Raw genomic sequence first — 17,666 nt, 5'->3', positions numbered from 1 at the left:
AACATTGTGGAGGTAGCAAAAAGATTCCTTGATATGAAAGATGTAAAAGCAGACCAGATACATGCATTGTTGACAGAACCTAAAGTTGGAGAAAATATACATGATGTGGGTTGAGATTATAATAATGGTACTCCACATACTACAGTGGAATGTGGGAAGCCTAATAGCCAATTGGCAAGAGTTTAAAAAGTATTTATATGGGTGTCCAGGTCGTGTAGCGGTCTATTCCATCGCCTACCAACATGGGGATCGCCAGTTCGAATCCCCATGTTGCCTCTGGCTTGGTCGGGTATCCCCTATAGACACAATTGGCCATGTCTGTGCGTGGGAAGCCGGATGTGGGTATGTGTTCTGGTCCCCGCAGTAGTGCCTAAATTTGAGTATAACAAAGAGAACAACACAGGGTAAGAAGAAAGTGGTGCCTTGGTGGAACAAGGAATGCAGCAGAGCTGTGAAAGAACGAAACCAGGCATTCAGAGCTTTGAAGAAAAACATGTCGTAAGAATGTTATAGATTGCCAAAGGAAAAGGGAAGTGGCTCGTAGGAATTAAGCACACAAAAAAGAGGACATGGAGAGGATTCTCTTCTACCATTGACAGAGGAGTAAAGTTAGGGGATGTCTGGTCCATGTTCAAGCAAATGAGTGGGAAAAGGAAGTCAGTTAAAATCTCAGCATTGGTTGATGGGGGGAGGTTGGCAGTGTCTGAGAAAGAGAAGACGGATATGTTAGGTAGGGCATTTGCTGCAGTACATAGTGGTGAGCACATTGATGATTTCCATAGGCAGCAGAAAGAACGTGTACTCGAGAGAGAATGAGTATGTGAGAGAGAAGAGAGAGGATGAGATGTCAACTCTGGATGTAGACTTTACAATGTCAGAACTTAAAATAGCCTTACAAGATACTAGATATACAGCCCCAGGACAAGACCAGTTATGTTATGCCATGTTCCAGCTGTTGCCAGTGGAAACATTGAAGTTAGTGCTGAGGATTTGTAATAAAATCCGGAGGGAGGGAAAGCTGTCGAGTTGTTGGAAAAGGGCAGTCATATTACCATTCATCAAGCCAGGGAAGGATCCTGCTCTTCCTCGTGACTATAGGCCCATAGTGTTGATGGCTCACTCATGTACATGGATGGAGAAGATAATAGTTCATGGCTATCACATGTACTGGAACAAAAAGGGTTACTGAGTAATTTTCAGAGTGGATTTCGAAAAGGATGAGCCAGTATAGATGCTCTAGTTCAGGGGTTCCCAAACTTTTCCATGCCAAACCCCCCAAATAGCATTAGCTTCTGGCCGGGGCCCCCCTTTTTTGCAAGATGTCTTTAAAAACCCATTGACAATACTACAGCAAATGTTAAAAAGAAGAAAAAAAACTTCCTGAATATAGTATTTCCTTACTTTTGTTAATGCAGTAATAATGACATTTATACTTCAAATTTTAATCCTTCCATTATATTGAATATTTCTGTTTTCCATTATAAGCGTTTTTTGTTATAAAATATAGTTGATCATAATATACATAATAATTCAATTTATTTTTCAAAATTTTTTTTTTTAGCATTTTCCCTCATTTTCCCTCCAATTTGCTGAGGCCCCCTTGGCGTCCCCTGCCGGCCACCTACGGGCCCGTGGCCCCCACTTTGAAAACCACTGCTCTAGTTTGAGTAAGTAATGAGGTGGAAAAGACAATGAAAATGAAAGCGTTGATGACAATAGTATATTTTTACATCGAAAAGACATATGATTTTATGTGGAGGGAAGGGTTGCTTATCAAATTAAGTAAAATGGTTATTGGAGGGAGGATGTATAATTGGATTATGGACTTTTTAACAGGCAGTAAACCTAAAGTCAAGGTTGGAGCAGAGGTATCTAAGGTTTATAAAATAGAAAATGGTATTCCCCAGGGGATTGCAATCAGCCCTCTATTGTTCAACGTAATGATTGATGATATATTTACAAATCTAGATCGATGCATCAAATTGGCGCTATATGCAGACGATGGGGCCATATGGATGAGGGGAAGAAATATAACGTGTTAAAGAATATAGGGAAAGCAATAGAGAAAGTGGAGAAGTGGTCATATGAGTGGGGGTTCAAATTGTCAAAAAGCAAGTCTTGTTACACGATGTTTACAAATAAGTGCAAGAATGATGCTGGGAAGTTAACATTATATGGTCAGCCATTGGAGAGGATGGCTGAATTTAAGCACCAGGGCCTATGGCTAGATCGCAACTATACACGGAGAGTACATATCAAACACCTGGAAACAAAATGCAAAAAAGTCATAAATGTATTACGAGTTGTGGCTGGCTGCGACTGGGGGGCAGATAAACAGTCATTACTTGACATTTATAGGGCGGTTACGAGGTCAACAGTAGATTATGGTTGTATAGTATATAGGAGCAGCAGCAAAAAGTGGATAGACTACTATAGGAGCTATGACGTCAACCCCCAGTAATGCAATACTAATAGAAGCAGGAGTGACACTGTGGAGGATTCAAAGCCTATTTTCAGAGAAATGTGTGGTTAATGGAAAAGGCAAAACACAAACCAATTCTTTTCAAAGTATTTACTGAACATTGTACAATTACAAACTAAACTGGTACCAGCTGGAAAGTCTGACTAGCAGAGATTCAATGATGCTTTCTCTGATCACGGTTTAAGGAGTGTCCAAACATCTAGAACATTCCAAGGGTCCAGCTCAATGTGTATTGGAGTGCACATTTAGTGCACGTGAGTGTCACTTGAGGAAGATATCCCATGATTAAAATCCCAGTGTAAGTACAAACATCTGGAACATTTCAAGGGCCCCATGGACTTCAAATCATGTGTCTGTGTTAGTGCGTGTGTGTGCATGTGAATATATGTGTATGTATGTGTGCATGTGTATGCATGTGCATGAGTGTTGCATGTGAACCTGGTACAGACTGGTACCAGGAACTTGTGTACCTGTGTATATGTCTGTATGTGTGTGTGTATGTGCATGTGTATGTGTCTATGTATGTGTGTATTTCAAAGAGCAGGAGAGAAGGAAGATAGAAGATTAGAACTTGTATCATACAATACATTAAATGAAACCTATAAATCCTCTTCCACACCACTGGAGTTGAGAAGAGAGAAACTCACACTTGCATATTGGGTCAGAATAAAAGGAAGTGGGAAAGAAAACCTTACAAAGAAGACGTTACTGGATTGTTGGGAATATTCCAAGTTCCACAGGTATGGGTTTGGGGATGGGCAAGAGACGAAAGAGCAAGGACATATGGAAAAGAGGCCTTAGAGTTCACCAGTTCCATCCCATTTAGTAGCGTACCCCCTCAGTTGTTGTTGTTGGTTCAGATGATGGATGGATTGATAGATAGGTTGAAGAGGTCAGACCTGATAGGGTGGTGATGTGTACAGATTCGGTCGCAGTCTTGGAAAGTATGCAGTCAACAAAAACTGTCAAGAGAAGATTTGATCATTGACATTTACCATAATTTGCTAAGACTGCACAGAGGTGGTATAGAGGTACAATTCTGTTGGGTACCAGCACATGAGGGGCTGAAGGGGAATGAGTGTGCAGATAAACTGGCAAAAAGGCCATTGCAAAAGGCAATAACAGTATCAGTTCGGCTTGGAAAAGGAGGAGGAAAAGCAGTGATTAAGAGGAAAGGAATGGAGATATGGCAGAATAGGTGGGAGGAAGATCAGAAAGGAAGGGGGTATTACAAAATACAAAAATATGTCATGACAAAGAACTATAAAGAAAGGAACTGAAGGGAGGAGATCATAGTAGCAAGACTAAGCTTGGACCACACAGGATTAAATGGCATTTCGTTTATAATGGGGGAAAGGGACAGTGATAAGTGTGAGGACTGTGGCGTTAAAGAAAACACAGAACATGTAATATTGCATTGTAACATGTATGAAGTGGAAAGAGGAAGGTTACAGGATAAAGCCCGAGAGGCGGGACAGGAGTGGAATCTGATGGGGATACTGGGAACAGAAGGAGAAGGGATTAAAATCATAAGGAAGGCACTATTTACTTTCTTAAGTGACACAAGGTTGATGGGTAGAATTTAAGAAATAGGGTAAAATGACGATGTTACACTCTTGTACAGTAGGTGGCGGTATGCACCTTAAAGTTGTTTCTGATCCGCCAGTAAACAGAGAGAAGAAGAAGCACCACCTGCTGGCTTTCTATTCTGACAGGTAGGTGGATTACATTAGAGTCGCCTGTTGTTCCAGTTTTTTTTTTCCTCCCGAATTGTACACAGCCATTTATCCCACTCTTACCCACATCCGGCTTCCCACCCACAGACCCGGCCTATTGGGTCTGCAGGGAGGCCCGACCAAGCCGAAGGTCACACAGGGATTTGAACGGGAGATCTCCGTGTTGTTCCAGTTATTCCAGCCTTCGATCAGGGAGGTCTGACACAGGGCATGAGTCACAGCAGGTCAAAGGTCATTGACCACCTGGCAGAACAGAAAACCAACAATACTGGTGGTACTGTGACCAGACAATGTATTGATGCATGCTCAATGATCCAGTTAAGAAAATCAAAGAAGGTTGAATCAGTTCATCTGGATACAATGTTTACTGACGTCAGTAAACGTTGTATCCAGATGAACTGATTCAACCTTCTTTGATGTGACCAGACAAGTAAAATGTTTCAAAGATGTGTCTAACTCTCAATTACATTTACACACAAATTTTACAAGAGGAGAAAAGTACAGTTCATTTAAATGTTGCAATAGATATTTTATTTCACACAGAACTTTACACAGTTGTTAACATGTTAGAACAAAGGCACAGTTCGTTTGCATTAATTGTTAAAAACAAAGATGTGACATCTCTGGTGAAGACAAACAAGCTGTTTTTCACCCATAGTTTTAACAACTTTCAGACAGAGGAATGATGGCTCATACCCAGCATGCCGCACCTCACAGACCCTCATCATGAGGGAGAGGAGTCAGCTGAACAGACACACTGAACCACCAGGAATGGACTGAACTGAGGTCAGAGATAACGTCTTCCAAAAAAAACCCCAAAGCATTACCACCCTGCAGGTCAGCATTTCTCTATTTCTTTTATTGTTTTTTTTTCATATAGTTAATGGCCAGTAATTAATTAGCCTGTTGGGCGAAATTCAGTACTACTAAAAACAGTATTTGCTTCCTTTAATATACACGAGTGATTTTTTTGTTGTTTTGTTTTCTATGTAGCATTCCCTTTTAACCTCCCGAAGCCGAAACTAAAATTCAATATCGTAATTTGCTAGATGACATTTTTTAAATCGTAAATAAACAATAAATGGGTGAAACATACTTTTTAGTCATTTTATGAAATACACTTCATTTTTTAAAAAAAGATTAATTTCTCAGCTCCGGTAAAGTGAAGCAGGGCAGGGTTATTTATCTTAATGTAAATGACTACCAACAGGACACAAGGGAAACCTTAAATAAGCACCAGGTTTAACAGTGTGGTTAAATCTGCCTGCACAATGACAAGACGTTATCATTTTATATCTCACTTAGTTCTCTGACATAACCACTGACATGACGGTACGCTGGGCCTCCAGCCAGAAATGCCAAAATTTGCGCGGAAAAAAGTACATTAAACAGTTCTACGCAACCATTTTACAGAAATCGAAACTTAAAAAGCGATGTCTCCAGGGAACAGCAAAAGACCCAAAAATGGTCCCTTTTACAGTAGTTCATCCTTCAGTTTAATCTTACAGCACATCCAAACATTTAATTTTCACATTATTAACACATTTCTACATAAATAAATCTCTGATCTACAGTTAAGTTCTTACACGACAGCTAGACATTATTGCACTACGGGTTGACTTTTACAGCAAGCTTGTGATTTTTCATGTGGCACTGACACACTGAGGAACACAGACAACAGTCTGATACAGACACATGCTAGCTTTACATGGTGATGATGTTTTATGAGGGGAGAGTCAAAGGGCTTCACTGTGGTAGCCATGAGGCCAATAGTAGTGAACACAAAGACCACCGAGTCCCCACTGACACTGATGAGGGTGCGAATCTCCCACATATAGAATGGAGAAAAAGCAGAGGACGTCCTTCAGAGAGGATTTCTGGTACTTGATACTGTCGGGCAAAGCGTCAACGGTTGACCGATCCACTTCATCCTCTTGATTGATTTAGCCTTAACTCTCCCCAACCACAATGTCAGACTCCCCCTGCTTTGGCCAAATGGGGCTTCACAGTTTAGCGGATTTGCTATATTTCACAGAGTTTCACCATGAGCTGTTCCCAAAGTCTAAAACCACATTCAAAGTTTAACATGTCTAAATATTTGCAGTTTTACAACAATGTTAATGGTATTATCTTTCCTATTATGGCTCCACCACAGTGACAGATTACAGTTACAGAGGGGGGAACGGGGTCGAAGGGCCTGCACTTCCTGGGTTTGGTCTGTGACGGTTACATGGACATGTGTTCCGGCAGCACGTAGGAGATGTCGTCCCAGGGGTGACGGTACAGACCCTGCTTCAGCCTCTTCTGGTCCAAATAGTGACCTGAAGAGACCGGAGGCAGAGGAGGGACTATGTGTTGTTACCATTCATATGTGGACCACATAGCAATGGTGGAAAACACAAAATGATGCCAAAACTCTACGTACCAATGAATCCCATGCTGCGTCCTAGGACAAAGATGCCGTTTAGGGCTCCGACCTCCACAAATTCATCAGCTTCATCACTGTGGAGGGCAAAAGGCAAACCAATGCATCATCATTATGATCAGTGAATTAAATCAACAGTGCTAAATGCAGGCTTGGTTTTGCAGCAGGCTTTATAAAAAGGTGCAACATTTTGGTATTTGATCCCAAAACTTTTTCATTTTGGGTATAAAAATTCCACAACAGTGATAAGGTCAGAGACCACAAAGCCATCTTTAAACGGTATGACATCCCAGCCATGGCAAAATAACACCTCTTTTGGGTGTCCGGGTTGTGTAGTGGTCTATATCGTTGCCTACCAACACAGGGATCTCTGGTTTGAATCCTCGCGTTACCTCCGGCTTGGTCGGGTATGTCTACAGACACAATTGGCCGTGTCTGTGGGAGGGAAGGCAGATGTGGGTATGTGTCTTGGTCGCTGCACTAGCGCCTCCTCTTGTCGGTCGGGGCACCTGTTCAGGGGGGAGGGGGAACTGGGGGGAATAGCATGATCCTCCCACGTGCTATGTCCCCCTGGTGAAACTCCTCACTGTTAGGTGAAAAGAAGTGGCTGGTGACTCCACATGTATCGGAGGAAACATGTGGTAGTCTGCGGCCGTCCTCGGATCAGCAGAGGGGGGGGCAGTGACCGGGACGGCTCGGAAGAGTGGGGTAATTGGCTGGGTACAATTGGGGAGGGGAAAAAAAGGGGGGGACCCAAAAATAACACCTCATTTGTTCACAGTCCCTTTCATCAATGTGCCCCGTAGCACGTGCTACGGGGCACATTGCACGTGGGAGGATCATCCCTATTTCCCCCAGTTCCCCCTCCCCCCCAAACAGGTGCCCCGACCGACCAACCGACCAGAAGAGGTGCTAGTGCAGCGACCAGGACACATACCCACATCTGGCTTCCCACCTGCAGACACAGCCAATTGTGTCTGTAGGGACGCCTGACCAAGCTGGAGGTAACACGGGGATTCGAACCGGCGATCCCCATGTTGGTAGGCAACAGAATAGACTGCTACACCACCCGGACGCCCCTACAGTCTTATTTTAGTTTATCAATGAGAAAACTGCTATAGTTAAACTCATCTCTCCTACTCTATATGGAGTACATGAGATGGACTAAATACTACATGTAAAGGGTTTAAGAAGGCAAACCAGCCTTGCATCGTTATTTTCATGCAGTCGAACAAAATAATATGTAATAATAATAATGTTAATATGTACCATAATACAGACCATATTCTTCTACCAGAGAGAAAACAGTATGAAACAGAATAAACGCATTTGAAATACACACCATTATTTAGTGACCTACCGTGTAAATCCACCACAGTTCCTGAGCAAGTCCACAAAGGCCACACCAATGAAACCATCCACATTCAGGATCAAGTTGGGTTTCTGATAAAGACACACACACACACACACACACACACACACACACACACACACACACACACACACACACACACACACACACACACACACACACACACACACACACAAAACAAGTCATATAGAAATGGATCACCCAAACCAGGCAGTGTGCAGTAATGGCAACCAGGTGAATTCTTACTTTGGAGGTGGTGATCTTTTCCACGTCTAGGGCATAGTCCAGCAGCTGGGTGGCAGGGAAGTGCTGCTTAACAAAGTCCTTCAGGATCTGAACCCTCATGTCAGGGTTGTTTATCTGCATGCATACACACGCACACGCACACGCACACACACACACACACACACACACACACACACACACACACACACACACACACACACACACACACACACACACACACACACACACACACACACACTGCTATTGAACATTGTTATGTTATATGGACACTGGACTGTTGTGAGGGCACTATCTACTCAAATCAGATAAATGCCTATATGTAGCTGTAGAAAGACAGAAGCACACAAACCAAACAGGAGACGCTGCACTCACCGACTTGACCCTGTGTCCGATGCCCATAATCAGGTTGCCCTCCTTCTTCATCTTGTTGACAAACTCCATTGGCAGCATGCCACTGTCAAATGCCTTACTGAACTGCTTAGCCGCGGCATCAAGAGCACCTCCAAAACGATCCCCCTGAAACACGGTCAAAAATAAATGGCAAAAAAAACAAAAACAAAAAAACCCAATAAGGTTTGCTCAGGAAGGGCCCTGAGAAAGTAGAATCCATGAATCCATCAAATACTTGTCAATTTCTTTTTTTAAATGCAGATTCAGTAATATAAAAATAAATGTCTTATTTTTCACAATTCCTTCCCTTGGTGAAATGCAGAATTAACATTTCAGACCCCACCCCCCGTTAAACTTTATTTTTCCATATAAAAAAGGAGGAAATAGAAAAAAAAAATCCGTTTCAGAGAGATTGCAGGGAACCATTTAGATTTCTATTTCTAATTTTATTTTATTTGTTTGTTTTTTTTTATTTTTCCACCTCTTTCTCCTCAGTTGTATCCAGCCAATTACCCTACTCTTCTAAGCCGTCCCGGTCGCTGCTCCACCCCCTCTGCTGATCTAGGGAGGGCTGCAGACTACCACATGTCTCCTCTGATACATGTGGAGTCGCCAGCCGCTTCTTTTCACCTGACAGTGAGGAGTTTCACCAGGGGGATGTAGCACGTGGAAGGATCACGCTATTCCCCCCAGTTCACCCTCCCCCCCCGAACAGGTGCTCCAACCGACCAGAGGAGGTGCCAGTGCAGCGACCAGCCCACACACCCACATCCGACTTCCCACTCACAGACATGGCTGTGCCTATAGGGATGCCCGACCAAGCCAGTGGTAACACGGGGATTCAAACCAGCGATCCCTGTGTTGGTAGGCAATGGAATAGATCGCTACGCTACCCAGACGTCCTCCGTTTCTAATTTTCTACTTGTGAAATCCAATCGACGAGAGTCACCGCGGGCGAGTGGGCTGTGCTGATACAGTTATCAAAAAGTGAATAAGGGACTCATTAGGCAGCAGCTTACAATGGTGAGAAGGCCCGAAGTGAGGCTGGAGATGAGATCTTTGCCAGCACGGGCACAAACAATGGTGTTATGGGCCCCAGAAACAGCAGGGCCATGGTCGGCAGTCACCATCAGGCACATCTCAATGAACTGGCAGGCATACCTGGGCAACCTTCACATGAAAGGGGATAACATTACAAAAAAGGTTATGTGTGTAAAAGTGGCTACTCAGAGTTTTGTTCCTGACAACTAGAGGCAAGAGGAGCAGACCTTCTCTGGAACCAAAGCAGCCCCAAAGTTCCCCCCAAGCCCATCTCCATCTTAAAGACCTCGGTGATGGGCATGCCAGCATAGATGAGCTCCTGACCCCTCTCATCGCAAATACTGGTCATGAAGGAGGCAGGCTTCCGGATCAGACCCAGCTCCTAGATGGAAGATGGTAAAAACAAAACAAATGAAAATCTCACTTCATACTTGTGTTGTATTCCGTCTTCCAGATTAAAGCTGCATTACACAGTAAAAAAAAAAAAAGGAGAGAACAATGACTCCCTATAATGTGAGAGGATTCCCATTACTGCCGATCCCAGTCAGAATCAAAACCACAGTTTACAGTTTCCCCTGTCTGATAGAGTTTCCCCTCCCTAGAAGACTGTGGATGAGCTGCTCACATCTCACTAGTTGAGAACACTATGGCTACCAGTGCAAAATGGCAAGAGTCAAACAAAGAGGACTGGTGAAGAGATTCAGTTATAGTGTTAAGTTCCCAAACACAGTTGGGACAACAATGTTTGTTAACCATTTGGTTGTGTAGAATAGAACAGAATAAAAATGTATTGTCCACCCAAAGTATAAAATAGTGTAGATCACCAAGACCCATCGTTAGCACAAAAATAAATAAATAAATAAATAAAAACTAAGGTAAAAGGCAGGACATATAAATCACGAGAGCCTTGCTGTTTTTTATTTTATATTTTGTAGTCTAAAATACTACATGCACTTGGAATAAAAGGTGTACTAAAAAAAATTTGGTAGCTGAAGAGAATTCAAGGCTCAAACTGTGGGAATATAATACAATATGCTGTTATAATATTACATACTCCTCACTAGGTATGTTAGGCTCAAAGTCAAAGTATCTTTATTGTCCCTTGCAGGAAAGTTAGTTTGCAGCCAGTATAAAAACTCTCACACAAAGACAAAACATACTAACACCAAGGTGGAATTGACAACAGGGCATGGTGGGCAAGGAGAACCAAAGTAGTTCAAATATAAAATATAAAATATACAGACCAAGGAAACAAACAAACAAGCGAACTGCAGACAACAGATGCATACTATCTACTATTTAACAATTGGATGGCAGTGGGGACAAGGGAAGCCCTGTATCTCTTAGTCCTAATACAGGGCATCCTCAACCGACAACCTGAGGGTAACAGCTCAAACTCTGGCGGAAGGGGGTGACTTTGGCGCTCCAGATGGGAAGTAGCCTTTCTGACCACCCTCCTATTATAAAGGTCAGTAAAGTGGGCTTGGCTTCTCCCTGAAATCTTGCTAGCCCATCTCTCAAGCCGTTTTTTATTGGCCAGAGTCAAGTGACCAAACCAAGCCTTTCTTCATCAACTCTCTGTGAACATCATTCTGCTCAATAAACTGATCGCAAGCATGCGGTTTGTCCCAGTTCAGCAACACTAGAGATTGGAAGGTAAAGGTGCATTTGGGAAAATTGTTTGTAATCTTTGTAGCGCCACCGCCTGCTCTCTAGTGGTCACAAATCACCTAATGCAGCGTTCACACGATGGGACCAAGTTTGATGGACTCCGCTTATTAGACATGACAACAATAAACAACAACATTGTCCATATTGACTTCATGAAGGACACGTGTTTCCGTGTCGAAGACTCATTGGCATACTCACCCGTGCCCAGGAGTAATCCATTGGCACAGTGGGAGGCGGTACTTCCTCCGATGGCTCAATGACTCCTTTGGCAACGAGGTCGTCATACACTGATCTGTGCAGGAGAACAGGAAACTAAATAGGTCAGCACCTGAACACTGCTGAATTTATCACAATCTGTCCATCCAACAAATAACAATGTGCAAATGGTAGTATGTACTAAGGAGAATACACATAGTTATGATGGTTATGAATAATAATAAATAAAAACTGATTTGAATGATAATTTTCAAAACAATATTACTAAGTGGGGATTGATAAGTTTTTTCCATGTTCACCGACTTGATTATCTCTCCCAGCTCGTCAAAGCTCTTTGGGACGAAGGCACCGGCCTCCTTCAGAGCCTGGTTCTTTGCCACCGCCGTCTCAGACGCTTGGTTGGCACAGGCTCCAGCATGGCCGAACTGGACCTGAGGGACAACAGTAAAAATCACAGCGTCAAATTCAAATTCACCACTTACCATTATGACCGCACACTTATGTGAAACAGACTTCACAGCCGATCTCACTGCAGCTGTCACCTCTCAGTCTCTACCTTCACTGCTGGCTAGCAGAAACGCGAACAGGAGAGCCGAGCACGCAAGTCTCTCCCTGTCAGTACATAGCCTCTCCAACAGCAAGCTCTATGTAGTGCCTCCTCGTGGCGACACATGGTAACTGGGTACACCTTGGACCCTGGCTGAACTACAAGGGACTCGGAGGAGGTCTGGCCCCTAGATGTGCGGTATGCAGGCCCACCAGTGTGTAGATATTTCCTGATGCCCACGAACCAGCCCCCAGCTATGGGTTAAATAGTGCCACTGCCTAGTGGATACCTCGGGAGAGGAATAGGCTACGGGAGTAAACCCCTACAAAAAATCAATGTCTACAGTGTTGTTGTTTTTTGTTTTTCTTGCCCTTTTGTATCTGTTTAAGTCAGAGAGTACTGCTGGCATTGTGTGTGGCTGGCGCTTCTCCCTCTCGTAGCCCCCCTTCCCATCCACCCCTGTATGTTTGTGCTATGTTTATCTGTTGTCTTGTTTCTCCGCCGTTTATTGTAAAGTGACTTTGAGTGTTAGAAAAGCGTTATATAAGTTTAATTTATTATTATTACTATTATTATTATTATTATTATTAGCTGCCCTCTCACCTCAGAGGAAAACATGGTGGCACAGGTGCCGATACACCAGCAAACCACTGGTTTGGTGATCCTGCCCTGTTTAATGGCCTGGCATATTTTATACTCCTCTGTGCCTCCAATCTACAACAAAGGGGGAAAAAAATACAGGTAATTGTTCAAGACAACAGGCAATAGTGTGTGTATGTCTATGGACTATCTCTTACCTCTCCCAACACAACAATCATCTTCACTCCTGGAGTGTCTTGGTAGCGAAGCACATGGTCTGTGAACACAGAGCCTGGGTATCTGCAAAAGAACCCAGCATTACATACCAACTCATACCCACAGACCTACATATCATAGATGCAGACTATCACACACCTGTCACCGCCAATGGCCACACCCTCGAAGACACCGTTGGTGGTCCGGGAGATTATATTGTTCAGTTCATTGGACATGCCCCCGGAGCGGGACACATAGGCCACACTGCCTGGACGGTAGAGTTTAGAGGCAAGGATGTTATCGAGCATGCCCCCCGTGTTTCCGATCTTGAAACAACCTGGCTTGATTCCCCCAACCTGGACAAACCAAAATGTGTGGAAATCAGTTGGTTTGCTTATGTTACAGTGCACGACATGAAAGTGTGCTGGCTTATGAGATGCAAAGCAAGGGGGACAAACCGTTGCTGGTCCGATGATGGTAATACCCTTCTCATCTGCCGTCTTGATGATCTTCCTTGTATGGGCCTCGGGGATTCCCTCAGCAATGATGGCGATGGTGCGAACCTAAAAGCAGTTGAATAGGAAGGCTTTGCTATTAGATCCATTACATTTTCATTTTGAAATTGGAGCTGTGGCCTGTGGATGACGTACGGCTCCTTCACCTGTGGGTATTGCATGGTCTCCATGGTGCTGTCAAAGGCAGATCTTAGAGAAGCAAAGCTAATGAGCACATCCACCTCTGGGTGCTTCTTCATGGCATCACCCATGTTCTTATAGACGGGGAGAAGGATCTCTTTATGGCCCCAGTAGAACTTCTGTTTGTGGTCTCCACTGAAGCACATCAACACAGCATGGACAGAAACACAAAACATTTACCCACTATCTGCAGATTTTCTATTGTTATGTTTTTATTTTTATTTTCCCACCCTTTTTCTCCCCAACTGCCCTTGGCCGATTACCCAACTCTCTGAGCCGTCCCGTTTGCTGCTCCACCCCCTCTGCCAATCTGGGGAGGGCTGCAGACTACCTCCTCCGATACATGTGGAGTCGCCTCCTCCGATACATGTGGAGTCGCCAGCCACTTCTTTTCACCTGACAGTGAGCAGTTTCGCCAGGTGGACATAGTGCATGGAAGGATCACACTATTCCGGCCAGTTCCCCCTCCCCGAACAGGCACCCCGACCGACCAGAGGAGGCGCTAGTGCAGCAACCAGGACACATACCCACATCCAGCTTCCCACCCGCAGGCACAACCAATTGTGTCAGTAGGAACGCCCGACCAAGCCGGAGGTAACACGGGGATTCGAACCAGTGATCCCTGTGTTGGTAGGCAACGGAATAGACCACTATGCTACCCGGATGCCCCCTATGTATGTTAAGTTTTTGATTTTGCACACTACACAAAGTATACTTTCCATCCATCCATCTATCCATCCATCATTTAAACCACTTATCCTGCTCTCATGGTTGTGGGGATGCTGGAGCCTATTCCAGCAGTCATTGGGTGGCAGGTGGGGAGACACCCTGGACAGGCCGCCAGCCCATCACAGGGCTGACTGACACACACACACACACACACACACACACACACACACACACACACACACACACACACACACACACACACATTCATACCTTGGGACAATTTACTACAGCCAATTCACCTGACTTACATGTCTTTGGACTGTGGGAGGAAAGTATACTTTTTGTCCCCTGAATTCCTGTACTCTCTTACCCACTCTATACTCCTGAATACTCATAGATTCTTTGATATTTTTGGGATTTTCCAAGAAACTCTTTAGTCTTCCTGCTTTTGAGACAGCATGTTATGTCCCTTGTGTTTTCATGTGAGCATCTAACCAAGTCATATTCCTATTACATCAAAACCTACTTGGCGTTAGTTACCATTTTTAAAGGCCCACGTTAGTCAAATCCTACTCCAATACAATAAAACATGAGTTTTCTTAGGCCTACAGTTACTTTAATTGTTTTAGTCCAAATATGTATCTGCTGTGTTTTTGACACATTGGTCATGGAGTGCATCCATCCATCCATTCATCCATTATCCAAGCCGCTTATCTTGCTCTCAGGGTCGCGGGTATGCTGGAGCCTATCCCAATAGTCATTGGGCGGCAGGCGGGGAGACACCCTGGACAGGCCGCCAGGCCATCACAGGGCACACACACACACACACACACACACACACACACACACACACACACACACACACACACACACACACACACACACACACACCTAGGGACAATTTAGTATGGCCGATTCACCTGACCTACATGTCTTTGGACTGTGGGAGGAAACCGGAGCACCCGGAGGAAACCCACGCAGACAACACGCAAACTCCACACAGAAGACGACCTGGGATGACCCCCAAGGTTGGACTACCCAGGGGCTCGAACCCAGAACCTTCTTGCTGTGAGGCAACCACGCTGACCACTACACCACCGTGCCGCCCCTTCCGTTGTCCATATATTATAATTCTGATTTACGAAGGCCTTCTCAAGACTTGAGTAGTAAATAAAAGTTTGCATTCTTCCTCAAAGGATGCTTAGATTTACTTGCGTTCATTGTAGGTGTACAGTGACCATATTGTCTGACATAAGCGCTTTGAGACACAACACACACAACTGGTTGTGCATTATTTGAAAATGAACAGAGGAGCAGCTTCACTAAAACCAAGCACTGGGGCGGCCTTTTAAAATGTATGAGCATGAGTGCCAACACCCACAGCATTTAGAGGTAAACACTTACTAGAGCTAAGACAGAATACACTTACGTGAATGGGTAGACCATGGCTGCCACAGATGGCTCGTCTCTGGAGCAGACATAGTCAAAGTCCAGCATGCCCTGTACTGCCCTTGTCTGCATCCCCCACACTATGGACTTGGTGTGCTTACTGAAGAGAGATGTAGCCTTAGCTACAGAGAGAGAGAGAGAGAGAGACAGAGACAAAGAGAGAGAACGAGAAAGAGACAGAGAGAAACTACATTGAAAGTCGATTTAAAAAAAAAAATCTGTGGATCCCGGAATTAAGCTAGTGCTAACCAGAAGGATGGAGTCAACAAATGAAGTTGAAAAGAAGATCAAAGCAGGTCATTACAATACAAAAGTGAAGGAAGGCAATGCTGACATTTAGAAACATTTCTCAGTTGTTACTGGCGAAGATGGAAACAAACTGGACTTTGTTGTGACAAATGTACAAAAGTATTGATCTACAATGGGCACAAATCTGGCACCTCTGGGTTGAGGCGACATGCCTGTTCTGTTCTCCCCAGTTAAAGTAAGCTCTCTTTCAAAGATAAAACACTTCTTCCTGCACATATTAAACTAGACACTACCCAGAAATGTGTCATACTTTGCTGTAGAGACATTCGTCCCTATGACTTCGCCACTGTGAAAGGCTTTGTTGACAATCGGATATCGCCGTGTTGACGTTATTCCCACGACATCATAATTAATGTTGCTCCAGGATCATCATTGCAATGGACAAATCACGCTGTTGTGATTTCGTGCCTTTGCGACTCGGGTAGAAAGACCGGAAAAATACCAAACCTTATATAACCTCAGCCTCAAACTAACCCTAATCTTAACTATGTAGGTGCCGGATTTAACAGTTTTCGATTGGTAATGCCCCTAGAGCATGTAGGGGCAGGCTTGTGACGTGACAGGGAAGTTGATGTGTTGTGTTGTGAAATAAAATGGAGGCAGTTGTCTGGCACTCCCAAGAGTACAAGTTCCTGAGTTTTTGTATGCATAAGAGTATATTTGAAGCCCACACACCTTTGACGCTACATCCTGCATGGACTACAGGGGTCTTAGCTCTGTGACAATAAAAGACTCACTGGATGCCCTATCATGGGCCATGTGGTTTAGCACCTTGGACTTTTCTAATGGCTGCTGGCAGGTGGAAGTGGCGCAGGAGGACCATGAAAAGACCGCTTTCACCAATGGCCAGGGCCAATGCACTGGCAACTTTCCAGAGGGTCATGGAGCTGGTGTTAAGGGGGCTGCCATGGCGCATCTGCATGGTGTATCTTGAAGATATACTGATCTACAGCAGACTGTTTGAGGCCCACCTGTCTGCTCTGGGGGAGGACTTCACTCGGATTGGAGCAGCTGGGCTGCAATTGAACGCCAGGAAGTGCCACCTGGCCCATGATAACGTGGTCTTCCTTGGTCACGTCATCTCTGCTGTGGGGCTTTGCCCAGACTGCCAAAACATGGACAAGGTGAAAATCCGGCTTGTCTCATGGTCCGCTATGGAGGTGCATGCCTTTCTAGGTTTCTGCTCTTACTACAGGAGATTTGTGAGGAGTTTTGCCCAGCGCACCACCCCCCTCAATTATCTCACGGGAAAGGACATCCCATTTCAATGGACAGTAGACTACCAGGAGGCATTGAATTCTTGAGAGATGCCCTTTGTGCTGAACCTATCATGAGACACCCAGACTTTGCCCAATTTTTCATGCTGTACACAGACACATCACAAATCACTGTGGGGGCAGTGTTGGCACTAGAAAGGGATGGCCTGAAGAAGTTGGTGGCCTACGCTAGTCATTCCCTCAAAGCAGCCAAACAACAATAGTCTACGTATGACAGGGAGTTGTGGGTGATAGTGTGGGTTGTTCATAGTTTTAGGCAATACTTGGGTTTTCTCCCATTCACTACAGTCACAGATCATCGGCCATTGTTGGTCTTACAACAGCTCCCTATTGACGATGACGGAAC

General features: G+C 44.4%; 1 protein-coding gene across 1 annotated transcript in view; it reads right to left on the bottom strand.

Annotated features, from left to right (window-relative positions):
• Nucleotides 1-4,651: 4,651 nt before the first annotated feature.
• The window catches only part of aclya (ATP citrate lyase a), a 37,336-nt gene continuing 24,321 nt past the window's right edge, over nt 4,652-17,666 (bottom strand). The window contains exons 14-28 of the mRNA XM_056288814.1: nt 15,715-15,856; nt 13,583-13,751; nt 13,380-13,484; nt 13,081-13,277; nt 12,924-13,005; nt 12,730-12,840; nt 11,883-12,010; nt 11,562-11,655; nt 9,920-10,074; nt 9,671-9,821; nt 8,634-8,777; nt 8,262-8,375; nt 8,004-8,086; nt 6,644-6,720; nt 4,652-6,539 (exon numbers count right to left, since the gene is read on the bottom strand). Of these exons, the coding sequence (XP_056144789.1) occupies nt 6,445-6,539; nt 6,644-6,720; nt 8,004-8,086; nt 8,262-8,375; nt 8,634-8,777; nt 9,671-9,821; nt 9,920-10,074; nt 11,562-11,655; nt 11,883-12,010; nt 12,730-12,840; nt 12,924-13,005; nt 13,081-13,277; nt 13,380-13,484; nt 13,583-13,751; nt 15,715-15,856 (1,847 nt within the window). The 3' untranslated portion in view covers nt 4,652-6,444. The remainder of the gene's footprint in view (nt 6,540-6,643; nt 6,721-8,003; nt 8,087-8,261; nt 8,376-8,633; nt 8,778-9,670; nt 9,822-9,919; nt 10,075-11,561; nt 11,656-11,882; nt 12,011-12,729; nt 12,841-12,923; nt 13,006-13,080; nt 13,278-13,379; nt 13,485-13,582; nt 13,752-15,714; nt 15,857-17,666) is intronic.

Source organism: Lampris incognitus, chromosome 10 (genome assembly GCF_029633865.1).
Source record: "Lampris incognitus isolate fLamInc1 chromosome 10, fLamInc1.hap2, whole genome shotgun sequence".
Classification (NCBI taxonomy): Eukaryota; Metazoa; Chordata; class Actinopteri; order Lampriformes; family Lampridae; genus Lampris; species Lampris incognitus.
The sequence above is the reverse complement of the archived record's forward strand: the minus strand, read 5'-3'. Positions and strand labels throughout refer to the sequence as shown.